This window comes from Cyclospora cayetanensis, unplaced genomic scaffold (genome assembly GCF_002999335.1).
Source record: "Cyclospora cayetanensis isolate NF1_C8 unplaced genomic scaffold, CcayRef3 CcayRef3_contig_14, whole genome shotgun sequence".
NCBI classification, from domain to species: Eukaryota; Apicomplexa; class Conoidasida; order Eucoccidiorida; family Eimeriidae; genus Cyclospora; species Cyclospora cayetanensis.
Genome location: NW_020312081.1, coordinates 172,296 through 198,120, shown reverse-complemented (window position 1 = coordinate 198,120; position 25,825 = coordinate 172,296). Strand labels below are relative to the sequence as shown.

Sequence of the window (25,825 nt, the reverse complement as noted above, 5' to 3'; positions counted from 1 at the left end):
CCTGCTGCTCTATTTATTCAAGGGGCAAATTACAACAAACCCAAAGAGCATTATGATACCAAATGCATTTCTTCCGTGGCTGGGTGCATTACGAGATAAGCAGGGCAGCACGACGGTAGAAGCAAGGAATGCTGAGCAGGAAGTGATGAGAAGAGGCACAATTAAGGACGGGGACGGACGAGGCATTCGGTACACTGGGAATGGTGTGTATAGGGGGCAGGGCGCGGTGAGGGGGGCGCAAAAAAACAGCAGCAGGCGCTGTGCAATAACTGTTTGGCGCATGTATTACTACAATAAAGCAAATTGTTGGCTTGCCTGAGTGGTGGTGGAACCTAAGCAGTCAGAACAGCAACGTGGTGGCTCCCCCCCCTCTCTTAGTATCCGAAGTTTGTGGGGTGCAAGTACTGCATGTTGCCCTGCAAGACTGCGTGCGGCTGCTGTCCAGAATGCACATCAACTCCACTATTGCTGCTGCTATTTAGCCCATTCGCTTGCGACGCTGCTTCCTGGGATGTGTGCACGCGCTGTAGCAGCAACACGTGGGCGTTGTGCACGGCGGCAACGCTTCCTGACACGACGATCTTTCGGTCTGTCGTTCCAGGAACAAAGTCCCCCTTGTGGCTTATCTGCACCCTAGCGCCGGTCTGTTTCATTATCTCGGAAACACACCGACCACTCTTCCCTATGACAGCGCCAATGACGGCTTCAGGAACATGAAGATAGATTTCGCACTGCTGGGAGAGAATGTCGGGCCCAGGGGTTCCAGCTGTGTAGGTTCCATATGGGCCTCCGTAGCCCGCGGAGGGGCCCCCGTAGGGTAGAGAGAGGGGGGCCCCAAAGGAGGCCCCAGCTGCCTTGTAGACGACGTACATGTGGGATTTGAGATTTGGGTCGTTCTGCAAACAGGCTGCAATGGCAAGGGCCGCAGCCTTGGCCTCCTCTAGATGACCAGACACCGTAATTAGCCGTTCAACAAGTCCTTCTTCCCTGTTAGAGACTTGAACTCGCGCGTTGGTTGCCTCCTGCAGCTCCTTGATCTGTTGGCCCCCCTTGCCGATGATTGCGGCTACTGCTGACTTGGGTGCTACGATGCGCAGCATCACCTTTACAGGGGGAAGAGAAGGAGATACAGCGGGTTCATAGGTGTCCTTCTTGCTGCTGTCTGTGAGCAGCTGCTGCTGTTGCTGCAATTGCATCATCTCATGAATTTTTTCTAGCACCACAATAACAGCGTCGTTCAGGGCCTCCTGCTCGCCACTCATTATCAGGATCCGCTCTTCTGTCCCTGGGTAGTACATGTTTGCAGGAGAAAGCTTCAACGCGCAGCCTGTTTGCTGCTCTATCTGCGCAATCACGCTGCCACTCTTCCCGATTACAGCACCAGCAACAATGTTGCTAACCAACAGTTTTAGGTAGCAAGGGCCCTGAAACGCAACGCGCTTCGGGGGGGCCGATCCCTCCATTTTCCGAGATGTGCGTGTGTCGCAAAGAATCTCTCAAGAGGGCCTTTTCGGCTAGATAGCTCCTGCGGAGGCGGCAGGAAGAAACGCGCAAGGCACAACTGAAAGGTGGACGCCAGAGGGATGCGCAATCTCAATGTGCGGGGAAGAAGGAAGGCTGTGACGCCTTATCCTAAGGACTAAGGAAGGAGAGGAAGGGCTAGGAAGAGTCGAAGAGAAACTGGAAGCAGAAGAAGGAGCGGGGCAGGGGAGGAGGAAATGCGCAAGAAATTAACCATAAATCCTACACCCTAAATCCTTTTCAGTTAGAGGAGGGAGAAAGAAAGGTGTCTATATAAATGGAAACAAAGAAACGAAATACTTAGCCACAAAGAGCCTGCTGCTTCTCCTGTGGATACGGGGCTCGTACACTATCACTGCAACAGAAATCGCAGCAAGCATTTAGAGGTGCTGGAAGAGGCGCCTGCCCGTCTAAATACCACTCTGCTTCTTGTTCTTACTTGTTGGATCAAGTAGTATTAGGTGGAATAAGTTACGTGCTGCGTATTAAGGAGGTGTTTTGGCCATTTAGTGAGATTCTCGTGCGGCTATCCGTCCCGCCGCCTTCATTGCCGGCAGATAGCAGCAGCAGTATCGGGTATGTGCTTCCGCCTCAGTGCGCGATTATCGAGATCTACCCCCAAATGTGCTTCTTATTTGCACATTTGGAATCTCTCTGATGGCTGAGAAGGCCGAAGACAGCCATAAATAGGCAGGAAATGCCGAGCCCAATCATGCACCTCGAAGTCGTTTGTCTTTGCTCGAAGCGAGGGGATGGATGGAAATGGTGACACACAATGTACCTTTCCTCAGTTCTAGAGTATAAATGGGCTGTGGCATATGCAAAATCCGCTTCCCTTGCCCTTTCAAAAGCTAATGTGTTTTACACATGTATCTTAAACCGAAGCCGTACCAGGGGACCCTCCCGCCAGATGAACTCATGGGCATATACAGCAGAGCTCTGTACACACACAAAAGGTATATTTCAGGGTGCTAGAGTGTTTTTCTCCCTGGTGGCTGCATGGGAGGCGCTTGAAGCCGCGCGTTCCAGCCCAATAACCCACACAGGCAGACGGAAAGAAAACCTACAGTGTAGCGTGCTAAACTACAAGTAGGCACTTTCTACTAAATTAGTTCATTTAATTAGGGATTAGTGAACAATTGACAAGTTGGTTTGTGTGCTCGTATATCTTAGGTATTGCAGAGCATTGTTAGCTCTATACAAGAAGTAGCAATGTTGTGGGCATCTGCTGTAGATGCTACATGCAACTTTAGTTGTGAATGCTCGAAGTCCTTCTAGGGTGAAGATACGCACACCCTAGCTGTTGCTCGCTAGTCAAGTAGAAATTTCGAGGGTTGTGGGCAGGGGCATGAGGGAGCTCCTTTTAGAAACACTCGATAATTTTCCATCAAGTTTGCATTGAGTCTGAAGGTAGGTGCACCCCTGCAGCTATCTAATATGGATTGTTCCAGACTAAGAGAACTACACTGGAAAGACACGTGTGAAATAGAATTGCCAGAGACCGCTTAGAAGCTGCATTTCCTTAACGGTAACCCAGCAGAGAAACCATCCATTGGCGCTTTCCGTCCGTCCTTTTCTGTCATGCACTGTGTTAATATTTTGGCGTGCCCAGCCTTCCCCTCGCTCTCCTTTCCACGCCATTGGGCCGTGACTCCTTCGAGAGCAGACACACTGTGGCCCTTCATCTAGGGTCTCCGTAGGCACACAATCTTCTTTAGAGTCGACACAAATTTACTAAAAGTTATTGGGTGCTTTCTGAAAAGAGCTCCCTCGGGGTCGCCCCTGCTCGCATCACTGAGAGTTCCGATATGACGAAGGGGAAGCAGCTAGGGTGCGCGTAGCTGTACTATCAATTCACTCTGCGCATTCACTGCTAGTTATACATAACAAATATAGCACATGCCCACTGCATTAAATCTTCTTGGATCAAGCTAACAGTGTTCTACAGCAAATATTGAAATAGTCAAAGAGCCAATTATTTACCAATTTCTAATTGGATATAATTAGTGCACTAGGAGGTTGCTAGGTGTAGTTCAACCAGCTGCATCTTTTCCCCCTCTCTAGCGTATGCCCTCGTATTCCAGATTCGTCTGATGAGGCGAACAGCGTGCAGGATGGCAAAAGAGTTCCTACCCTATCACTACTCTCCAGGCACACAGAAACACAACAGCACTGCGATGATAAGCGTAAAATGCTAACCAACTGGTAAAAAGAGACTGAATTGAAGAAAGAAACACACCCTCGCGAAGAACGAACAAGAGACCAAACCAACATGAGTGCGGCACAATGGGAAACTTTCGTTGAAACACCTGGAGCTATTAAGCTGTGCCCATAGTTCAAGGTAGCCACTCGAGGAGGAGCCTGCGCTGGGGGAGGACAGTTACGAAGAGATGCGAGGTTTCTAATTCATGGTGACGAGCGCTGTCAGCCAAACAGAGCTGCAGATCTTACCACAACCAACGAAACCTGCAACTGCTCCTCGGCCGATCACTGAGACTGGCATTCCCCACCCCGCTTCACTAAAAGCTATCGTCAAGTGTATTCTTGGCGCTCGATAGTCGTACATGCCAGCACTTCTACGGCTCCCTGTCGATAATTCTCAGTCCACATGAGTCATCTGCCTGGGCGGCACAGTCTGCGAATGCTAAGGAAACGTTTTGAAGCTTCATTGCTATGCAATATAGTAGTTATACGCTACCTCCAAATTACAAGGGAAGGCGATTGACTGAGGAAAAGCACTAATTCTGGAGAAAAACGCAAACGGTCCTAGCTACCTGGCCATAAGTTTATCGTCTGCTCACCTTCTGTGCATCTCATAAAGCCTGCCGATCCACCATGAACAAATCTCCAGGCTCGGAACACACAGCTGGCCACCGCTGATCATAATTCCGTGCTTGCCCCTCTCGAGAATCACTCATACATTAGCTGCTTTCTGAATGCGTCCTGTGCTACGGTTCGCATCTTACCCCGGATCACCATGTGCAGGCTTCAATCGAAGTTCTTCAATCAGCGCCTACCTCTCTGGTTGTTAAAGTCCTGACACATGTTTATATGGTACCTCAAAGAGTCACGGTAAGTCTGGAAAGCAAAATGCAGCACTTTAAACGCCCCATCACGCCTCGTACTGTTCCTTCGTCTCACTGGCTACTGCTGCTTGGTTTCGACGCAGCAAAAAGAGCACCAAGCAATATCTTGGTGTTTTGGCCCCGTCATTTGTAGGGATAGAATAGCATCCGCAGCTGCATCATTAATATCGGCTATTGGAACGAAACTACACGCATAACTGGGCAGTGTGAGTACTGTAGGAGTTGTTAAACGGCTCATAAATGTTCTTGTTGCGGCGTCAGTCTCCGCTATCCAAATCATAGACTACATTTCCCAAGCTAATCAGTTAAAGAAACATGCATCCAAGAACATACAGGAATGAACTATCGGTCATACTATGCAGACCATATCACTTCATTAAATCCTTCGGGGTGAGAAAAGGTAAAGGCCACGCGCTGGCAGATTCAATTGTTGCAGAATCTTGCTGTTTGTGCAGCAAAACAAGAAGACCCAGCAACTATTATTATTTATCATAAAATACAAATATTTGCCTGCCTTCGCATAACGGTGTTTTTCCCGTAGGAGCACACTGTATGTGCTGTAGGTGTTCTTAAAGATTTCGGCTGAATCCTGAGGCCTCCTCCACTTAGGCAGCAATCAGCCCTTCGTTTATGGGCTCGTTAAAATCCCGACTACTGCGGTTGCAGTCCGGCTGAAGAGCTAACAAGTTTAACTGGCATGCAGGTATATCCTAGTTTGCGAATGCACATGTGTGGTGTCATCTTGTCTGACATTGGGGTGAGCCAAGATTTACGAAAGCATCTGTGCAATCAAATCCCGAGGAGGCTGTTGATCTTTGTAGTTTTGTCACGTAAAGCACTAACACAAGGCAACATGAGCTTGTAAATCGCATTCATGTTTGTCAAGCGATCAAGGTTGTCGCACGTGCGACAACTGTCGTTATTTCGGCATGAATACGGAGTTTTGTTCAAAAGGCTGGTAGATTCCTGCATGTTGCCTTTTTCAACAAAATCATACGCTCGACGCTTGATGTCCTCTTGATTTTATGAGAGCATTTCGTACCGTGGAACATAGTTTGGAACTGATCAGGAGATTACGATGCGCCGGACGACCACGGGTGGCCATCCTTCTGGGAGCTCGTCCACATTGAGCACATCCACGAGCTTTTCCATAATATCTGCTAATTCCTACTTTCCTTTGGTAGACATTTGAATCGCATTACTAAGAAATGAGCAATTACAAAGCTGGGAATGCGGGATACATGGCCAACACCGTCTTGTCTTACTGTACAGCTGAGCCTTCCTCAGGGATGCTCTGCCTTGCTTAGTTGAGGCACCCACTGTACCAGGATCATCGGAGACGAAGTGGGCGTATTTTAGGATACTAGGAATTGCGGTGCGATGCAGCAGCATCGCACCATGCGGTGCCATCAACTGGAGCAATCCCTCCGATGCTTCTATTTCCGGAGGGAATCTCTCTCCAGATTTGATAGAACTTTATGAAAGGAAACTTAAAGTTCTCTGATAAAAGTCCTGCTTCCCCCTGCCCGATCTTCTCAGAGTCCTCCGTATGAGGTCACATTACAGCTAGGGTGTGCATGGGCACACCCTCCAAGCATTCGCAGTATTAACTGTCTGCTGCATGTGGGGTACACTGTACAAGCACACAAAGGCGAATCCTAACCGTGGTAGAGCTAGTCTGCAATATATAAGATGTACGAGCAGACAGAGTATTAGTAAGTTCATCAACAAAATTGGAGGGAATGTGTCAAGAGCAGTACGAAGTGGTCAGATGTAGCTTGGCGCGCCGCATGCGTCCTTCACAACCTGCTTCCTTGCCTGCACCCTTGCAAGGAGGCATCAACTGCTGCCTAAACGATCCGCCTTTAGCTCTGCAGCGCCTTCCTTCCCCCCGTTCTGTCTACATCACAGCCTCTCTCTTCCTCTCGTACCCTAAAATGCCGGTACTTCCTAATCCTCTCTGACTGCGGTCTGACGCGTAAGCGCATACATGTATAAATATATATATGTATATATACATGCATGCCCTAAGATTGATTAGCCTAAGCAAGCCGCGTGCTCTTTGCGAGGCCAAAATCCTGCTGAAGAAGTTCCGGGCTGGATGCTCTTCAGCCTCTCTGAAGTCACGAGGACTTGCCATTTAAAGGCAGGTTTCAACGTACACGCTTTCCCCTATGCCCCCAAAGGATTTGACTGTGCCTGGCTTTGGGAGGGAAGGAGAGGTTATACGGTTGTCTCAAAGCCAGAAACTTGCATTACAGGTTTAACGCTGAAAAGCAGGGTCCACGGTCCACGGGTTCTTGTGTTTATTCCTCTTCTTGCTCTTCTTGCTCCTCTCTCACGTTGTAGTACCCGATCTCCTGAGACGAGCCGCACACAGGCATGTATAATCTAAAGATGCAAAGCCGTTGCACGCACAGGCTCCGCGTCCCACCCCTCGGCAGCATGCATACACCTCATGATTCGCCAAGTTGCGGTGCTTCACGACCATCTGCAGTGGACCTCTCGCGCCGAGAAGGAGCCGCTCCGCTTCAAAACTGCGGTCTGTCCTCGTTTGCCAGGTTCAGTTCGTGTAAGCGTGTCGGTTTGGTGATGGCGTGCGCTCAGAGCACTGTGCCGAGACTGGCGCTAAGGGCCGCCCAGGGTTTACACAATCACCGCTCCTGCGTGACGACTTGCCTTGAAGTACTTTTCACGAGCAGCATGGCTGCGTTCCTCGTAGCATGGGTCGTCCACAAAGTACCTGCACGCGGGCGAAGAAGAACCTCAGAGGCACCCTTTGTTGCTCTGCAACAAGCGCGCCCACCGCTCTAAAAGCACGATCAGGGGACAGCAAATATTACGCACACACCCCTTGCAAACTGCGCCTACTTATTTGGCTGGTTCATGGTCAGAGGAAACCGAGCGAAGCTGAAGCGTCTCTCTGGACGCACGCCCCACGGATGATCGCCCTGAAAGTCGTGTTCATTATCGATCCAGCTGTTCGCAAACGAAATTGCGTAGTTCCTGAGACACACACAAAAAGAATTCAGTTGTCGTCATGCATGCATGAGCGCTTGTTTTCTGCGCCGCCCGCAGAGGGGCCGAGGTGTTCGCGCGCGCGCCGTTTCGCGCATGCTTCACCACTCTTGCTGCATCGCCCTCATGAAGCAAAAGCCGCCTCCTCTCGTCCGTACCTGAGTCTGCTATTGAAGTAGGGCAGAGAATACAGACTTTTCTGCCACCGGTCGACGATTAGCTTACGCGCATCTCCACGACGGAAGCTGAAAACACACACCGCAGGCAAGGTTCAAACGGCAGGGGCTCTGTGGAAACAGGGATTTTAAAATATAAAGATGCGAGAACTGCGTCGGGGGGGAGGGAGAAGGGGGTGTGTGGGTGGAAATGCTCGAGGTTTGAGTTTTACTGGACGTCTGGATTGAAGAGGAGATGTCGAAAGCTGCAGGCAGCTGCAGTTCCCACGGCCAAGGCAGACAGGAAGAGGTAATTGTACTGCAACGCAACAGGAGGGGGTAGGAGGGAGTTTGTGATGGCATGATATGCTTCATGACGCTCATTTTTGACAGCCCCTCCACGCGAATCCTGAAGATGCGCATGCATGCCTCACCATAATGGGGTCGCAGAAATACACCTTATACGACTTCTTGCAAAGAAGGTCTAGGGTTTTATGGTCCATGCACCGCCCATTCCAGTTCTGAAAGAACTGTCGAAAGTGCGCGGCGTTCTTGAAAATCATCTTCAGGCTGAACCGCGCACACCAGACGACGGAAAAACGGAGGCAGACCCTTGCATACAAAAGATCAAAGCCAGTCATGCACCACTGGGTGGGGTTCCGTAGGTAGCGGGGAGGGCGGGAGGCGCGCATAGCACCGGAAGCCTTAACCCTTCAGCCATCAGCTTTCAAATGGAGGAAAGGAAAATTAAAGGCTGCTCTTGCTGCCGCCCCTCCACTGCCTCGAAGCAGTTGCCACCGACAGCAAATCAAACCCTTCTCAAGGGTAGTCGCATGATCGGGAACTTAGAGAGTGGGGCCAATAGCAGCCCTAAGTATCCGATCATGCGACTACCCTTGGTGCTGCAATTGCTGCTGCCATCCGCACCGTCATTTTTAGAGGGCACTGCACACCCACGGTGCAACAAGTGCTGCAGAAAGGAGGGTTCAGCTGCCGCAGAGGCGGCTTCCGACGTCGCTCGCCTACCCCGCCTCACGCCCCTTCCCCGACCGTACAGCAAGACTCATAGCAATAAGCCTCCACCCAGCCGTCCAAATACGCAGTCACCCTAAACCGCCAAGCCGTCTTTTGCCGAAACTCAACTTCGTGCCTACACCCTGTGTGCGTATAGCACCCGAATTGCACCTCTCACCTTCTGGCGTCGTCGACCAAGGGGAGAGAGCCCCAACAGAGAAATAAAAGGCTGTTGTTCTTTCTGTATTTTTTGGTAGCCGCATGGGAGTAGGAATGCATGCTCCGCGCGCTTGATGCTCATGGGGCTTTTTCTGCTGCTGGGCGTGTTGTTACCCTCTGCCGAAATCGCAACGGCACGTGCTGCTGCAGAAAACGCCTCATGGCTCTGCAGAACATCGTTTTCCGTGATAATTATGGTAAACAGAACTGGAAACCACGAAATCTGCCTCTACTATCCCTCAATTTAAAGCCTGTACAGCAGGTGTGCGCGTTCATTTTCAACACCCACGCTGCAAGTCGCATTCGAGACAGTGGATAGCAGGCGGCGACTGCAACAGCAGCCCGAGGCGCAGCACACACGCCTTAGCAGGAAATGCTACTTGCGTATCAGTGCCTCCAGCAGCAGTAAGGATGCCGATAATACGCAAATAGCGGTTTCTAGAAGAGCAAGGTGTACCAGTAACGACCGCAGCGATAGACAGGAGGGGGTCCTTGCAAGGCGGCAGAAGCACTGGCTGTTGCTGCACAGCAGCTTCTTCCACGGGCCCAGCAGCAACACGTCTACCACAGCACCCTTGGAGGAGGACCCCTTCATGCGCGCAGCTCTTGAAGTGCCAGCAGCATGGTGCTGCTTCAACTGCTGCCTCCACAGGCGTAGCTTCGGGATGCACAGAAAGCCGTCGCGTCGGGCAAATGAGCGCTGCAGCAGACAATGGTAGGAGGGTAGGCGGCAAACTCCAAATGTGCTCGAGGTTTTGGATATGCTTCTTCCTCTTTGCGCTGGCTGCTGCCACACAGCAGCCTGCAGCCGCTGCTGCGAGAGTGCTGCGCTGTAGAAAGCAGCTCCAACAGCCTCTGCTGCCCTCCCGCCCGTTCCTCTTTGCTGCGAAGCCTGCAGCAGAACCCACCTCTCACAAGCCCATGCAACAGCAGCTGTCTCTTGCTGCTACTCCTTGTTCCTCGCGAACCCTTTCATGTACTGCTCCGCAGAAAGGGCGGCTGCAGCGCACACGGGAGCTTTCAAGACCATGTTCGCTGCCGCTGCTGCATGCTGCAGCAAACGCAGAAGTGCCAATTTCAGATGAAGGAGGAGCGCCTGGCGCGCAGTCCGTAACTGCCGCAGCACCAGCAGCAGAATACACTGCAGCAATGGCAGGAGAATATACTGCGGCACCAGCAGCAGAATACACTGCAGCAATGGCAGGAGAATATACTGCGGCACCAGCAGGAGAATACAGCACAGCATTTCCAGCAGCATATACTGCGGCACCAGCAGGAGAATACAGCACAGCAGTGACAGCAGAAAATACTGCAGCACCAGCAGGAGAATACAGCACAGCACCTCCAGCAGCATATACTGCAGCACCAGCAGGAGAATACAGCACAGCACCTCCAGCAGCATATACTGCAGCACCAGCAGGAGAATACAGCACAGCACCTCCAGCAGCATATACTGCAGCACCAGCAGGAGAATACAGCACAGCACCTCCAGCAGAATATACTGCAGCACCGATAGCAGAAAACACTACAGCCCCAACAGCAGCTTCTGCAGTACCCGCCTTGGATGGCGCCGACAGTGCGTCCTCAGCATCCTCAGCAGCTGCTGGTGCTTTTCTCGATTCACCCGAAGTGTCAGCTGCAGCTTCTTGGTCGCCGCACCACGAGATGTTCAACGCTCATGGCGAGGAGGGCTACCAGCAGGCAGTAGGGCAGTTGGAAGAGAGGCTTCCTGCAGAGGACCAGCCAGCTCCTGCAGGCGAAGCAGCACCAGCAGCCACAGCGTTTGTTGCGGGCTCCTCGGTCGGCAGCAAATTGCATCTGTTGCGTCGTAGCCTCCCATGGGGTCTAACGTGCTGTCGCATCGTGGCTGCAGGGTTGCTGTACTTGCAGCCGTATTGGGGGGTTCCGGCTGCCAGGGGGGGGAAGCAGAAGCTGCATTTGATGCAGACTGCAGCAGTGCCTAGTCTCCTATTTAGTGCTGCCGCTGCGACGGATTGGCTGGATGGCTGGTTGGCGCGGCGCTGGGGTGTCTGCACGGCTGTCGGTGCTGCTGTGGATGCGGTAGCCGACAAATTACTCGTAGTTGCTGCTCTCGGCGATGTAACGACTGCTGCTGCTGCTGCCGCCGCTTCCCCCGCTGCTGCAGACGGAGCCTGCGGTGTAGGCACAGGCCTGCCGCTGCTGCGGCTTCTACAGCCTGCAGTGTCGCTGCTGCTGCTTCGCGAAGTTGCAGTGCAGGCGCTGCGGCAGCAGCTGCAGCTGCAACACCGGGGTCACCTAACGGGCGTTTCCTTCCTTGGGAAAGCCAAGACGGCAGCGGAGATGTTTTCTGTGAGCTTGCTGCTGCTGCTGCTGCCCCAGCAGCAAGAGCAGCAGCACGTGCCAAGAGCAGGCGCTGCAGGGGGAGTAGCTGCAGCAGCCGCTAAAGGCATCCGCGCTGCGGCAACGCGCTGCTGCTCAGGCGCAGTCTCCCTGCTGCTGCAGCGCCCTGCAAGCGCCGCCGCTGCGGCAGCAAGCAGGCTGCGATGCCTTATTGGTTTTGGCTCTAAGCCTTCGGGCAGGCACCCCCTCCTCATGCGCTGCGGGAAGTTGCTGCGGCAAGCGGCGGCAAGTGCAGCTGCTGCCGCTACCGCTGCCCTCTGGGGGCTTGAGGACTGCGCTGTCGCTGCTAAACGCGTGCGGCTGCTCTCTCCCGCTGCAGCCAGCAGCCGAGCGGCTGACGCGCTCTCTGCTGCTGCTGCTTCGCGCCACCGCTCGATGCCACAACGGCTGGTCCTGCGGTGTGCAGCCGTTGCTGCAGCAGCAACAGCGGCAGCAGCGCGGGGGCTTGCTGCCGCTGCGACAGCAGCCGCTGCTGGTTGCCGCTCCCTATGCAAGCTGCCCCGAGTGCAGGCGTTTGCTGCGGCAGCAGCGCGCAACCCGCTGGCTAGGCCGTTCGTTTCGGCAGCAGCAGCAGCAGCAACCGCAGCAAGCAGCAGCAGGCAAGCCCTTCAGTGCACCTATATCGACGGATATCCATCCCTTCTCACTGTTGCGGCTTCTTCTCTTTGGGTGTCGGCCGCGCTAGCTGTTGCTTCTGCTGCAGAGTATGTAGCAAGGGCGCTCTTGTTGCCGTAAGTAACAGGGGCAGCAGCAGCGTGAGCGGCAGCGCCAGCGTGACCAGCCGCAGCAGCAGCTACAGACAGTAATTGGGTGCTGCGGGGATTCGTGCTATCAGGGATGACGCCATGTACACCTACTACTTCTACGCACAGATGTGACCCCACACGCGAAGCATGGGGAAAGCGTAACGGCAGCAGCCAGCGGGAGCGCACCCAACTCAGTGTGATTTCAGGGGGCTCCCAAAGGCTCTCGGTGGTCTTAGTGCACTGGTACAGCGTGCAGAGGGGGAAGGGACGGAGTCGCACCGCTGCAGGCAAACAATTTGTAGGGGAAGGAAGGGTTGGGGGGTGGTGGGGAGAGAGGCAGGCAGAGCGACACTTGTGGCAATGGTTAAAGCAGCATGAGGAAATTCAGTCCTACCATTCTGTTGGCTTTGTGCGAGGCTCTGTACCTCTAACATTCCCTCGCCGCCTGCCTGCCCCTCCCGCCCTTTGCTCTCTTGCAACTTGTCTTTCGCATGAAAGCGCATCTCTTGCTAGCCTCGTTTTTGAAAGCCTATGCCTGTAAACTCCCAAACTCCGGATGCTCATTCGGCATGCGATTCTTGCGATCCAATTTAGCACGGGAGAAGGGCTGGCAACGAACCCTCCGAGGGGCCCTCCCTCACAGGAGGGGCCCCCGGCGTCAGTGAAGCCCCTTGAGCATTTTCGCACGGTTGCGCGCGTTTCCCCATGATCCTTGAGAATAGATCCTTCAGAGAATATGGGTACTGGCTGAAGGTGAGGGCGAACACAGGGAGGCTAGGAAGCTCGAGAGTAGGGCAGATACACGTGTGTTCAGCATCCTGGAGGCGCTGCAGTGGGTGCCACAGGTGTTCCGTCGCCTCTGTTGCTTGCTTTCTTTTCAGAGATTGAGAAATTTGTGTGCTTGCACCCACCATTACGTAGGCCTTTTAGGCGCGCACCTTGGACGGTGCCGGCGGCATGCGGATTTTTCACTCTCGATGCAGGGGGCTCGCGAGCGCTTGCGGGGAAAGTCTGTCGACTTAGGGTTTGTGGCGTCTGTTTTGTACCATTTTTAATAATGGATGCAGACTGTTTCTTTGATCATCTAGTTCCGCTCTCTGGAGGGGGATCGAACGCCAGTGGTGATTTGCTAGGGGCGCACTCCGAGAGGCTGCAGCCGAAGCTCGTTGATGGGGGGCCCTTGGAAAATCCGCTGCCCAACACTGCAGATGAATTCTTGAGCCAATCTGGTCGCTCTTCTTCGGAGGCACCCTCGGCTCCAGCCTGGAGTTCCCTCGTAGGGGCCCCCTCGAGAACTTCAGGGGCATGCCTGGGAGGCGAGGTGAACGCGGAAGACCCCCTCGTGCAGCGATTGGTGAAGGAGATTCGAGGTATGCACGTTCAATATCTAAGTTATGTCCTTACTTCACTACGGTTTGTCGGATGGTGCTATCCTCATGCGTGTACAGCGGGTTGTGTTTGGCGGCATTGCCCCCAAACACAACCCGCACACTCACACCTGCTGTCCGTATCGTCTTTCTCCGGTGCTTGCTGTACATACCTCACCCTACGAGGAATCCATGTTGCGCGTCTGCATGCATGGTACGCAACTTGTGCACTCAGAGGCGTCGGGGGGGGGGCCACACGCTCATACTACCGTCAGGGAGTGCATGCCCTTTAGGGTCTGGAATCAGAAGCAAGTTGCACTGGAACAGACGTCGGGGGAAAAGCTCGTGGGGCTTTTAGGATCCATCGTGCAAAAGATCGAGCACATGATAGCAGGTGTTCAACTAGAAAAAAAGGCCCTCTTGGAAGGCATGACCGAAGAAGCCAGGAGGGTCTGCCAGGATATTGAAGACAGAATCGCGACGCCTAGTAACGAGCAAAGCATGCAACAAAGTTCAAAGCTTAAATGAACAGCGTATACAACAAAGTTCAAAGCTGAACTGAACGGCATGCGACTTCATCCCGAACCACTGGGAGAAAGGGTGCCTAGGGCCCGAAGAGTCGCAATGTGCGCTGTATGTGTGAATGATTTTGTGATTTACTCCGCATTTTTTGGTCTACATCTATCGAAACCTCACATTGAAGGCATCACGTTATTAAGCATGCGCCGAGTCGGGAAAGCGGAAGCCACTGAGACTGATGCTGCTCGCTAGGGTCCGGAGTGCAGCAATGGAAGGATAGATACGCCTTCAACAGCTCAAGAGACACGAGTTACGCCCCCAAAGGGTTGCACCACGACTAATTCAGAGTCTCCCCCCCTTAATTCAGTTTTACGCTACCATTCTCTAGATCACGGTTTGCGCTGTCTAGACGCCCTCCGAAGCGGCTAGCCGGAGTTGGGGAGAGGGTCAAACCATGCAAAAGCAGTTCGCCCCCTCAGACAACCTCAACCAGTGCAGCAAAACACTTAATAACCCTAAACCGCGACTGCGGCGTGTACTAACACGCCACGCCGCCAAACTTTAGAGCGTGGCTCCCACGCGGTCTCTGGGAATGAGCCGCAACTCTCCTCCGTGCTTCAAGAAGATGATGCCTGCAGTTTGTTGGGGGTTGATGCCGACCCCGTCGTTCGTTATGCACGCACAAGTGGCGGCGCTGACCTTGAACTGGGAGAGACAAGATAGTGGGGCACAGCACAGGAAGTGCAGGCGGGGATAGAGGCGAAAGCAGAGACACCAGATCAGCGTCCTCTATGGACGGTCTTAGCTGTATTCGCTGATACAGAAAATGTCATCTATCTGAATTCCTAATTTTACGTCGTATACGATTCTGCCATCAGAATGGGTCATGTGTATGTCTCGTTAGGGGCATTCCCGTGTCTTCGCTTCTACGCGCGTGAGCACGAGGCACATGTCCGTGCATGCGATATCAAGTAAGGGAAGGTTGTCACGAATAGGTGCGAATAATTGTGGGGGAGACCACCCGTCCGTTGGGCAAGGTGTCGAGAAGGTGCTTCCTCACCTCTTCTGCTGCGAATTTGATGACAGCAGAGAAGGGCGTAGCGTCGGGCACGCAGAGGACTTTAAACGGCTGCCTGCTATCTGAGGCTAGGGTGATCTTGAAGGTGACTTTACCCCTTCACGCAGACAGACCACAAGACAAGCGATCAAGAGAAGGGAGCACGCCTGAAAGGACTGTAGAACGCAATAACCTCAGCAAATCGCATGACCCCAAAGAGAGAATGATATCTTACTACTGCTTTTAGGGGGGAAGCGGAGGGTTAAAAGGGGGGAAGGCTGAATAGCGCAAGTAGCAATACCCTTTCTCAGACATTGTCGGTACCCCAGGCGACAGGGAGTCGCAGGTTTGTATGCAATAGCAGAAGGCGGAAACGGTGTTTCTCTATGCTTTATTCCTGGAATGCGCAGAGATCTAGTAAAGGAAACGGAGGAAGAAGACGCTTGAATTCGGCTGCTACGGGGGCCCTCTCAAGGTACTGAAGCCCCTGTGGCTACAGGGCTTGTGACAGTTGGGCTTCCACTGCATGCATAGTGTTCATTCGGCTCTGTGTGTGTTCATTCCTTCTTTAAAATGCTTGTGTCTTTTCGTTCGTCGGATGCCGCTTTCTGATCTGTAGATGCGGCATTGTCGGGCTAAGCCTCCCGCTGTGCTCTAGGAAGCGACCTGATCCTCTTCTTCCGTTCCTCTCTCAATTGCTTCGTACGCGCTTCCTCTTGCTCTCTCTTGACCTCGGTGCAATCCATCACCGGCGAAGGAGGCAGATGATGCCTCAGCCCACCGATCCGAAGCCTGAAGTTCAACTGATTTGCGAGCGACTCATCGAGCGTATGCCAACTCCCACACCCTACGCCATAAAAGCCCTTTTAGCTACTTCAATGCTCTATCTCCTGGATGCGCGTCTTCTTGCTTCATCCTAAGCAGCCGAACAACAAGGGCAGAGCCGTGTATACACCACGCGGTGCTGCATCGGGCAGCCGTGCTTCGTGTGCATCAAAGGCGAAGAGTACCATAATTAAAAAGAGCTTGCATGGATGCAGATTGAAAGGGGTGGGGAGCAGACAGCCTTGCAGCATAAGAGGCCTTCTATTAATCGCGTCGCCGATTTTGTGAATTCTTTGTGGATAAACTTCATGGCGGTGTATTTTTGTGCCTTCCACGACACCCACCCACTGGGGTGTACATGCCTTGCTCTAAACGCGCAGACTTTGCCTCCCGTATTGAGGTAGAGCCGTCCATTTCGCTGCCAAAGGAGATCAAGGAAAAATTTATAAGAGTGAGGCAACCCCAAAAGCGCACAAGGAAGCGGGTGGGTACAGGCGTTTGGACTGCGGATTAGCCAGCCTTGCAGCATTGCGGAAGCGGAATATTCATTTAATCAGGTTCACGGCTCTGGTGTCACTTCAGGTGTGGAGGGAGGGTACTGTTGAGCGTCTTCGGAACCAGACGCTTGCGTTTCCAGAAGTATGTTTCATGATGCAGCCCCTCCCTTTGGCATGCACCCGTCCATTCTGAATGCTCGGACTTGCAAAGGGGCACATGCAGTCAGCTCATAAGCAGGGAAAACGAAGAGGGCTTTTTGCCATAAGAGCGCTGAGTAATCAACTGTACAGAGCGTTATGCTTGCATGCTATCGAGGCGCACTTGTTTCCGTTTGCGCCGGTGTTTTTGTTGAAATCCTTCAGGCGGATGGAAGGCCTCTGGCGCTCCTCTCTGATCACGCTTTTGACGAAGAGAGGTTCGTAAAAATGCATGGTTGTAGCCGCATGGGAGCCGTAGCACGGGTAGGTACAGTAGGCTTGGTGTCTTTAGGGAGTCTAGTTGCTCGTGAACTGTGTGGGCTGGAGGTGTCTCTTGCAGTCCAAGCAGAAAGAGAAGGCGCTCAAGTACCGGAGGATCAGACGGTAAGCGGTTTTGCTTCTTTTCTTCCATTTTCTCTGCTATTTTAGCAGTTCGCTGTTTGTACTGGCTTAGGAGTTTTTAAGGGTTTGAACCTGGCTAGCTTACCCGGTTGGCTGTTTCCGGGAGGCGCTGTCCACAGATCATCGCCCCCCTCTTCTCCCTTCTGGGGTGAGCATGAGTGACACAGCCGGCTACGGAAGCGAATCTGCATTTTTGTATGTGTAGACGAGTTTGAGGGCGCGAATGTGGACAAGCTAGGACCAGAAGGAGATTGTTTAGCGGGAAGAGTTGGTCTTTCTGCGGAAGAAGTCGCCTTCCTCTCAGAGAACCGGCTGGCGCCACCTCCGCTCTCAGATCTTACTGAACTTATCCCAGAAGCAGACGCACCAGACAAAATTATTGGCCATTTTGATAAGGTGCCCATCTTACACGCCACAGGCTTCCTAATGAGGCGAGAGTCGTTGAAGAAGAACGAGCTATAGGCTCCATGTGCTGCAGACTCTACGCCCTGCACGCCACAAAGCCCCGAAACGCTAAATGCCATGAGGCAACTACACTCTAGTGCACCGAGAATTCCATCTTTTTACTTAGAAACGTGCCTGCGCACACTGCGCTTGAGGCCAACGCTCTGGAAGCTTAGCTGCTCTCGGGTGCTTCATGATGAGCGCTTCAGGTTTCGCGACCAGCCGACTCCTCTCGCCCGCTTTCCATGGAGCGCAGCGCCACATGGGGCATCATTATTAGGGACGGCATCATTAAGGTATAGCCGTTTGTTTATGTCCTGCTCTAGCCTTTTTTGGAGCTCTTTTAAAATGCATGAAGAAACATACTGCTGTCTTCATGCAAGTTAGGGGGCGGCGAAATCTGCATGCTCCGGGCAACCTAGTTTTTCCGGCGCTGTGGATGGCTGCTACATGTGTTCTTTGATTTCGTATCCTAGTCATGAGCTATGCATGCGCTGTCTTCATGCAACTTTGGAGCAGACGCATGTCCGCATGCATTTTAAGCGGATGCTCCACACAACCACCACCCCTGCAACGGGGCAGAGTCACTCGCGTCTTTTCTCATGGCGTTTTTCTCTCTGGAATGTGTGGGAGTCTTCGTATGTCACTCAATGTTGCCGCCCTCCATGGGTGCATACAGGGCTACGTGTAAAGGGGTTTGGGGTGTCTTGCTGCTTCGACTGCCCGCAGGTCGGCGGACAGGAATTCGCTTTCAGCCGTCTCGACGCTGAATTAAAAGAGCTCTGAACATTGACGCAGTCACACTCAAGAACGCGCACGTGTTGCATAGCCGGTGCTGCATGCTCCTGTTGAGCCGAGAATATACAGGAGGAGAAGGAAGTCGACCCTGAAACGCAGTATCTTCGTGGTATCTTCCTGGATCAAGAGTGGGGGCGGTGGTTGGTGGGGGCTGCAAGCGAGGCAGCAAGAAAAGACGCGACTCGGCGGACTCTTAGGGAGCATATGCCGGGCAGAGATACGAGCACACATAAAGGCGAACCTTCAGCAGTAGCCAGATAAGCAAAGCGTCGTGCCGAAACACGCACTGGGAGGGCGTCTTGGAACGGACAGGGGCGCTCATGTCAGCCAAGCCGGAAGCGTTCGGGAGTGCAGTTCACACATTGAAGGAAGACCAGATGACAGAAAGGCGGGAGCAACAGGTCAGCTTCTTCGCTAGGAACCACCTGGAGGTGATGGCATCGAACCGGGGAATTCCGGCTTTTTCTGCATTACACATAGTCTGCTGCTAATTTAAGGGCCTGCTGGTCTTCGAGGCATCCACTCCCTCGCGAGATTCCTCATATTGCGGTTTTTCCCTTCCTCTGCCATACTAGCTGTTGCTGCCAATATTTGCGTGTGGTTCTCGTGTATTGGCTTTGCGTTTCTAGGCCTACGACGAAGTCGCGTTTATGCGGGAAGCACTAAAAGAGGCCGCTGCGGCGGCTGCCGAGGGCGAGGTACCAGTAGGCTGTGTGCTGGTCTGCCCATTGACGCTTCGAGTTGTTGGGAGGGGCCGAAACAAAACAAATGAAAAGAGGAATGCGACGCGGCACTGCGAATTCGAGGCAATAGATGACTTTTTAAGGAGCGCGGCAGAGAGAAACCTCCCAGGTGACGGCCCCCTTTCTGTGTCTGCGACGCTGTCGAGCCCAAATGTGGCAGGAAACGGCGGCAGCAGTAGCTGCTGTAGCGAGGAGGCGAGCAGCAGCAAGCGTAGTCTTGCACAAAGCCCGGAGCTGTCTTCCCTCCATCTGTACGTAACGTGTGAGCCGTGCGTCATGTGTGCCTGGGCGATTCGCCTGTGCGGTATCTCGCGCGTCTACTTTGGGTGTATGAACAGCAGGTTTGGGGGGTGTGGCACAGTCCTCAATATCCATAACTTCCCCGCGAGCTGCTCCCTAACGAGCGGCCAGCACGGCGATGCGGGCAGGGAGGCCGTCCCGCCCCTCCTGTGCAAGGGAGGGATCTTAAAAAGCGAGGCAATTGAGCTCCTCAGAAGATTTTACGCCAGGGGAAATCCCAATGCCCCGGAATGCAAAAGGAAGCGGCCGATTGAATCCGCTGCAGAAGGTGCAGCCGGTTGCGGGGGGGAGGAGGGAGCTGCTCTTCCTCGTCATGACTGGCTGTAAGAAGGGAGACTAGAAGTCAGACTCTGTGCTAGCGCGGTTTCGTTTGCCATGATCCGACGCACGTTTCCTAAGCGCTTTTTGCGGGATCTGGCTCTAGTTTTTATTCGGATCGATAGGGGGAGTCGGTCCACCGCCCACGAGCGGCAAGCCGCGTGTTTGAGCAGCCCAGAGACGGTGCCAGTGCACAAGTTCAAAGGATCCACACATCCGACAGTTAAATTTGCGAGAAAAACAGGAAAAAAATCATTTCAGTCACATGCTGCCACTTTACGCGGCAGATGGGCGGGCAGCGGCGTCTGTGTGCTGCAGGGGTTCGGGTTCGCTACTTACTACATTAGGGCTCTAGTGAATCACGTCTAGAGGGGTTGATGATTGAAGAGGATTCGCAGTTAGAGGATCCTCGATCCAGTCGAATTCCGCAATCAATGGGACGTGGTCAGAGGGCCGTAAGGGTGATGGCAGTGCAGCACTTCGTAGATGCAGCGTTTCTGCCTCCTGCAGCAACACCGCAAGCACCGCGCGGCATCGCGTCTCCTGTCTGTGCAGCCCAGCAGCTAGGAAGCGTCAACGAAAGAAGCCGACAGAGAACAATTCAAGGGGAACGTAAGGGCGACGCGGAACTGCAGCAGTCGGTGCAGACAACTAAGGCCTGTGCATTCCCCAAAGTAGCCACCGAGCCAGCTCTCCACCACTCCGAACCTTCAGTATTCACGACTCTCTTCAGACTTATCCGTAGCCCAAGCTTCTGCCCCTAACGTACGTACCATGAAGAGCTGAGTTTCCGAGACTGGCTCCATGAGAGCAGCAAGTCGAAGCTCGGACGCGGAAAAGAATATGTAGTCCAAGCAGCCCGTAAAGTTGCCAGTATAATTCGTGAAGGGCGGTTCACACTGTTGCGACACTTCAAAGTCGTACGGATCCAGATTTTCCCGCAGAGCCTTCCCCTACAAGCGAACACGGCAAACCCCCAGCACATCCTCATCTACCCCATGCGAACGTTGTGAGCCGGAAAACTGCAGAGAGGGAGGCCCTTCGCAACAAACCGGCAGCCTCCGAAACAGAACCCCCTCTCCAACACAGACCCCCATCTTTCGTTTGCCCGCAACGCCGTTCGCAACGCGCCTACCAGCGCATACGCCGATGAGAGCATTAGCGAATGCCCAATGTGGCAATCCCGGAGGATTCCATTGGCGTCCGCGGCGAAATCCTGATGCTGCTCATCGCATGCACCCGTGAGTAGGAGTCTGTACACCGCGGAGTCTGGAGAGCTGTTGAAATCTCCACACAGGAGGAGGGCAGGCGGCCGTGAAGGAAAGCAGCTTAAGTAGCTGTCGAGCGCTCTACAAAAAGACAAACAGAAAGAGGGCGCTCATTAGAATCACGCATGCACGGCGGAGGCGTGCAGAGAGCAGTGCCGAAGAAAACAGCAAGAAAACAGCAGGCAACGGCGGGGGGTTGAAGGCTAAGGAGGCCAACCGCAGCAGACCGAAGGAGCAACATTACACACAGCCAAGTCGCTCTTGAGAAAACCCAAAAAGCAAAGGCCTTTTCTGCTTGAAAGGAGTGCGCAGTAATACACTGTGTGGCAAAGACAGCACCACATCCCCCTCCTCCCCCCTACCCGAGAAGCGTCTGGGTTTGCCAGATCTTCACGTCATTCGAATCCGGATTCGCAGCAACGTGAGTGTTGGCCAAAAGCAAAAGTTTTGGCTCTCGTTGCAGTTCTGATCCGCCATGCGACTGCTCTGGTCGCTGCTCCTGCGATTCTTGGGAGTGCGCAGTGGCATCCGTCTTCAGCTCGAAAAGCAGCAAGAGGGCGATGTTGTCTTTCAGCAGCCGTTTAGGAGGTCCATCTTTGCCGCGGGCTGGAGTGCTGAGCTGCTGCTGGTTGGGCAGCAGCATCTGCTGCCGCTGCTGCTGTTGCTGTCGCTGTTGCTGCTGCTGCTGGGGTGTATAGGCAGCTTTCGCCAGAGCAGAGAATTCCAGAGCCGCAGAGTCAATCAGTCTGTACTTGTGCATCAAATAGAATGAGGCGCATCCATCCATCGTGAACCGCCCTCCCCCTCTCTGGCTGCTGCTGCTGGCAGCAAAAATCTCGGCAGTCTTCTGCTTATAGACCCCAGCATACCCTTCCGCAGCCAGTTGTGGCAGAAAGAAGTCCTCGTAATGCTCCCGCTCCACCTCCTACGCACATCAAACACAACCCCTCCAAAACCGATCGTCAGCCGTAGAAAAAACGCCGTGCTGGGAAGAGGAAAAGGAGAAAAAAAAAAAAACCTCTCCTGCCATCCCCCTCTTCGATCCCTCTCTCTCTCTTCCTTCCTTCCCTCTCTCTCTCTCTCCCTTCCTTCCCTCTCTCTCTCTCTCCCTCCCTTCCCCCTCTCTCTCTCTCTCTCCCTTCCTTCCCCCTCTCTCTCTCTCTCTCTCTTCCTTCCTTCCCTCTCTCTCTCCCTTCCTTCCCTCCCTCCTTCCAACAAAAACCACCGCTTGGTGGACTCATACATGCCCCTCATACTCCCGATCTGCTCTTACCTGAAGACACACAATATCCGGCTTGTGTGTCAGAATCTCTTGAATGATCCTCTGTTTTCTGTACGGCCAACTGAGGGCGTAGGCTTCACAATGCGGAAAGGCAGCCACTGTGCTGTACAGCTCGGCTAAGACGTTCCAGCTCATAATGCTCACCCTTAGACTGCTGCTGCCGCTGCTGCCGAGGGGCGGCAGAAAGTCTCCGTAGTCTGCCGCAGCTGCTGGGCACCCCCCGGGAGCCTCAGGGGCCCCCCCCCCTTGGGGGGCCCCCAAGAGCCCCTCCCCGAAGTCTGCAGCCGGGAAGGGGGAATCTCCAACGTCGAAGGGAGGCATCAGATGCGGCGAAAAAAGGCCCCTTCGCAGGCTTGAGCTGGCAGCAGCCGAGGGAGCGGAGAGGCCTGAGGAGTTGCTCTCCCCCCCCCCTCTTGTGCTCCATCCGAAAGGTTGTTGTCGTCTCCCCCCCGACAGAGTGGCGGCAAGGGGCCCCTGACAAGTGCCCCCCAATTCTTCGCCTGGCAGGCAGCCTTGAGGGGGCCCCCTGCTGGAGCGCAGCCAAGGAAAGGCTGCAGGATTCATGCCCTCGCACAGCATGCCCTGCACGATATCGTCCAGCTTGGGAAGAAGACTCCTGGGAAGGGGCCCCTTACTCAGAAACTGCCTGGAGCGCATCCTCTCGAGAGGCCCCTCTCCGATGGGTCGTGGATGATGCCTAGAAGAAGGCGGCATAAGCCACCGTCTTCTAGGCTTGGGGGCCCCTACCTTGGGGAGGCAGAAAGCCGTCCGAATGCATCGGTAGAAGCTGCTGTCTCGTGGAGCCCAGTCGAAAATACTGAGTCTCCCAAAATCAGCCTCCCCGTCGTCTGTCTGCTCGTCTGGAGCCCCCTCCCCTGGCTGCGAGTGATGCCTTGGCGCTCTCCCCTTCGCTCGTAGCCGCTGCTGCCGCTGCGCCAGCTCAAACTCAAGCAGCACCTCATCGGTGACAATAAGGGCCTCAAACTGAAGCTGGTGCCCGGCGTCTCCCGGTTCGGGGGCATAATTCTTCTCGTAGCTCACTACAGACCAGCCCTTCGCATGCGACTGCCGGGGGGGGGGCCCCCGGGGGGCCCCCCATTCTTCCTCCACCTCCCCCTCCTCGTCCTCCTCGTGTACCGCCGAAGGAGGCGCCGAGACGGGAATGACTTTGCCCGTCGAGAACTCGTGCCAAGGCTGCTCCGAACCCGCGATCCCCTTCGAGGGCGCTCCCTTGGGGGCCCCCCGAGGGGCCCCCCCCCCGGCGAGCCCGCGCGGATCCACAACATCCACAAGGCCGGCCTGCGTCAAGAGAGCTAAATGCTGCACGTCAGTCTCGCGCTCCTCGTCGATGTCGTGCCAGCTGAAGGGGCGACAGGGGGCCCCATACGTGCAGGGGTTCGGATGCGAGGGAAGGGGGGAGAGGCCCCCCGAGAGGAAGAATCGCCGCAGCTGCTGCATGCCAGCAGAGAAGCATCGATAGCCGCAAAAGCAGCGCAAAGAAGCCACGCACTGGAGCTTCGCCTCGCGGTGGGGGTGCAGCGCACAGACCGCGCGGGGGGGCCCCCGTTGCCACCTGTACAAAACACGGCAAGGGTACGGGGGGGGCCCCCCTGGAGCGTCACCAGAGGCGAGGAGTGCGCTTCCTGCTGCCCCTTCGACATCCGCAGAAGACGAGCGCCGCTCTGCTTCCGCCAGATGAACCCACTCCGAGACACAGGGAGAGCCCCCTCCGAGCTGCAAGGCTTCGTCGTTGACAAGGGCCCCTCGTGTATCCTTGATGAGCAGAACTGGACGCAGCTCGCACCCCTCAACAGGCACCATTTCCTCCTGCAGGCCGCCTCCCCAGGAGAGGCAGCATCGAAGAAAAGACACCGGAGCCTTGGAGCCGGAAGAAAATCGGAGGCAGCGTCGGGGGCTTCCCGGAAGATCTGCGAAACTGCCAGAAACTTCCAAAGAGCCGTGGGAAATGCTTCGAGATGCAGACGCGCTCATGGCTCGAAGGGGCGGCGTAGAGGATGCCCACATAGAATCTGCTAGCGCAAGTGTTTCCGCGAGATGCGCATGCGCCTCCCCTGCCGCTTGCGTAGCCTCTTGGGAAGCTGCTGCTTGAGAAGCTGCTGCCTGTGTAGCTGCTGCCTGTGTAGCTGCTGCCTGTGTAGCTGCTGCTGCTTTCGCCAAGCGCTGGCGTTGGTGCAGGCGCTCCTCTTCCTCCTCTTCCTCCTCTCCCCCGTGAACTGCACAGCCCGCTTCTGCAGTTGCCGTAGCAGATAGCTTTCCCCCTTTAGACGCCTCGCTGCCAATAGCTCCGTTCGCGCCAACAGTAGTGGCGTCAACAGAGGCTGCTGCCAGCTTCTTCGGGTTGCTATTCAGGTGACGCTCCGGAAGGCGCGCAGACGCATTCTCGACAGAAAAGGATCCGCCTAGGGGGCCCCCAAGGACCCCACCGCCTTCTGCACCCATGCCTGCATGCACGTGAGGAGGCAAATGCACGGCAGTTTCTGCGGCTGCCTGTGAGTAGGACGGCTGGGGGGCCCCTGGAGGGCTGCTGAAGGTGCTCAGTATACCCGTACTACTGCCACTGGCAGTGCTGTTGCTACAGTTGCTGCTACGTCTGCTGCCGCTGTTGCTGCTATGCACGGCGCTTCGGTGGATTTTCTTGGGGTTGCTGCCAGGCCCGTGGGAGGTGGACGCTTCAGCGGGTGCTCCGGCTCCTGCTGCTGCGGCTGCTGCTGTTGCTGCGCGCTGCTGCTGCTGCTGCTGCTGCTGCTGCTGCTTTGCAGCATCCTTCTTGCGTTCGTGGCGGTTCATTGGGGGTTCAGGGCCCCCTTCGCCGAATGGCAGGAGCGAGGCCCTTTGCTGCTCCACTCCTGCCGCTGCTACTGCTTGCGTTGCGCTGCTTCTCTGGCTGTCGCTGTTGCATCAGGAATGTTTTGGGGGACGCATGCGGCGCACATGAAGAAAGGCTCCTGATCCTACTCTGGCGTCCGCTGGAGAGAGGGGGCCAGACGAGTCACTCGAATGCTTTGTTTCATGCAGTCTCTGCGCCATAAATCGTTGGTAGGCCGCTACTCGACAGGTAAACATTAAACTTCAAAGATCATGCAGTAATCAAACAGCAGCAACCCTACGCTGTCCGTAAAAACCCAAATCCATAACCCACTGCGTTGCTGCAAGCAGCAAGCGGTGTACCCCCACCGCCAGGCCCCTTGTGGCCTGTACTCAAAATTCCAGAGGAAGCGTAGGTTGCATGCACAATATCCTCGTATTTGACGAGAGAAATACCGCAAAGCGGCTACTGCCTAACCACCGTCCCAGTTGACGGGCAGCAGTCGGCGTGCATGCAGCCCTACATACCGGTACCACCTGTCCTCCAATCGCTCCCTGTTTGCCCAGTTACAGATATGTTTTCCCGCTTAAACGCAAGTCTTCTCTGCCCCCCTTCTTGTGTCGACTCTATAATAATGTGTCTCGAGGCGAACGGACGTCGGTTCACCTCGAGACTGCTCCCCGGGGTGTCGGGCGTAGTTGTTTGAGGGCGTTGCAGGTGTGTCTTGCGCCCTTTTCAGACGCTCTCTTTCCCTATTCCACCTTTTTAAATGCTCCATGTGCGTGTACGGACAGGTAGACGGGCTTCCATGCTCCTGCTTTTCCCCCATGCGGTAACAC

At 54.6% G+C, this 25,825-nt stretch overlaps 5 protein-coding genes across 5 annotated transcripts; 2 read left to right on the top strand and 3 right to left on the bottom strand.

The window, feature by feature from the left end:
* Nucleotides 1-374: 374 nt before the first annotated feature.
* LOC34621324 (protein BTR1) lies at nucleotides 375-1,463 on the bottom strand. The gene has a single exon (XM_026336622.1). The coding sequence runs from the start codon at nucleotides 1,461-1,463 to the stop codon at nucleotides 375-377; it is 1,089 nt and encodes a 362-aa protein (XP_026192407.1).
* An 8,243-nt stretch (nucleotides 1,464-9,706) lies between these two features.
* Nucleotides 9,707-12,130, top strand: LOC113147144 (ice-structuring glycoprotein-like). The gene is made up of 3 exons (XM_026336641.1): nucleotides 9,707-9,728; nucleotides 10,071-10,298; nucleotides 10,506-12,130. Exons 1-3 carry the CDS (start codon nucleotides 9,707-9,709, stop codon nucleotides 12,128-12,130), a joined length of 1,875 nt encoding a protein of 624 aa, XP_026192426.1.
* A 2,458-nt stretch (nucleotides 12,131-14,588) lies between these two features.
* LOC34621328 (ubiquitin-fold modifier 1) lies at nucleotides 14,589-15,399 on the bottom strand. Its single transcript, XM_022734548.2, has 3 exons — nucleotides 15,386-15,399; nucleotides 15,088-15,202; nucleotides 14,589-14,732 (listed from the first exon to the last, which is right to left on the bottom strand). Exons 1-3 carry the CDS (start codon nucleotides 15,397-15,399, stop codon nucleotides 14,589-14,591), a joined length of 273 nt encoding a protein of 90 aa, XP_022589889.2.
* A 449-nt stretch (nucleotides 15,400-15,848) lies between these two features.
* Nucleotides 15,849-18,236, top strand: LOC34621329. The gene is made up of 7 exons (XM_026336640.1): nucleotides 15,849-15,912; nucleotides 16,290-16,360; nucleotides 16,492-16,548; nucleotides 16,698-16,988; nucleotides 17,223-17,402; nucleotides 17,660-17,746; nucleotides 18,180-18,236. Exons 1-7 carry the CDS (start codon nucleotides 15,849-15,851, stop codon nucleotides 18,234-18,236), a joined length of 807 nt encoding a protein of 268 aa, XP_026192425.1.
* A 1,724-nt stretch (nucleotides 18,237-19,960) lies between these two features.
* On the bottom strand, nucleotides 19,961-25,815 carry LOC34621331. The gene is made up of 11 exons (XM_026336639.1): nucleotides 25,653-25,815; nucleotides 24,360-24,579; nucleotides 23,904-24,146; nucleotides 23,270-23,783; nucleotides 22,803-22,902; nucleotides 22,151-22,659; nucleotides 21,587-21,802; nucleotides 21,240-21,409; nucleotides 20,745-20,958; nucleotides 20,383-20,562; nucleotides 19,961-20,113 (listed from the first exon to the last, which is right to left on the bottom strand). Exons 1-11 carry the CDS (start codon nucleotides 25,813-25,815, stop codon nucleotides 19,961-19,963), a joined length of 2,682 nt encoding a protein of 893 aa, XP_026192424.1.
* Between the last annotated feature and the right edge of the window lie 10 nt (nucleotides 25,816-25,825).

Bases quoted from the DNA above. Each gene is read 5' to 3' on its own strand.
- LOC34621329 (XM_026336640.1), top strand. From the start codon at position 15,849: ATGATGCCTCAGCCCACCGATCCGAAGCCTGAAGTTCAACTGATTTGC. The intron at 16,361-16,491 runs GTGAGGCAACCC...GTGTCACTTCAG, and splicing joins TCAAGGAAAAATTTATAAGA to GTGTGGAGGGAGGGTACTGT. The intron at 17,747-18,179 runs GTATAGCCGTTT...GACTGCCCGCAG, and splicing joins TTAGGGACGGCATCATTAAG to GTCGGCGGACAGGAATTCGC.
- LOC34621324 (XM_026336622.1), bottom strand. From the start codon at position 1,463: ATGGAGGGATCGGCCCCCCCGAAGCGCGTTGCGTTTCAGGGCCCTTGC.
- LOC113147144 (XM_026336641.1), top strand. From the start codon at position 9,707: ATGAGCGCTGCAGCAGACAATG. The intron at 9,729-10,070 runs GTAGGAGGGTAG...TGCATGCTGCAG, and splicing joins GAGCGCTGCAGCAGACAATG to CAAACGCAGAAGTGCCAATT. The intron at 10,299-10,505 runs GCACAGCAGTGA...CAGCACCTCCAG, and splicing joins GGCACCAGCAGGAGAATACA to CAGAATATACTGCAGCACCG.
- LOC34621331 (XM_026336639.1), bottom strand. From the start codon at position 25,815: ATGGGGGAAAAGCAGGAGCATGGAAGCCCGTCTACCTGTCCGTACACG. The intron at 22,903-23,269 runs GTGGAGGAAGAA...TCCCCAAGGTAG, and splicing joins AGGAGGACGAGGAGGGGGAG to GGGCCCCCAAGCCTAGAAGA. The intron at 22,660-22,802 runs GTTTCTGAGTAA...GCTGCCTGCCAG, and splicing joins GAGAGGATGCGCTCCAGGCA to GCGAAGAATTGGGGGGCACT.
- LOC34621328 (XM_022734548.2), bottom strand. The intron at 14,733-15,087 runs GTGAGGAAGCAC...TGTCTCTCCCAG, and splicing joins TCAAATTCGCAGCAGAAGAG to TTCAAGGTCAGCGCCGCCAC.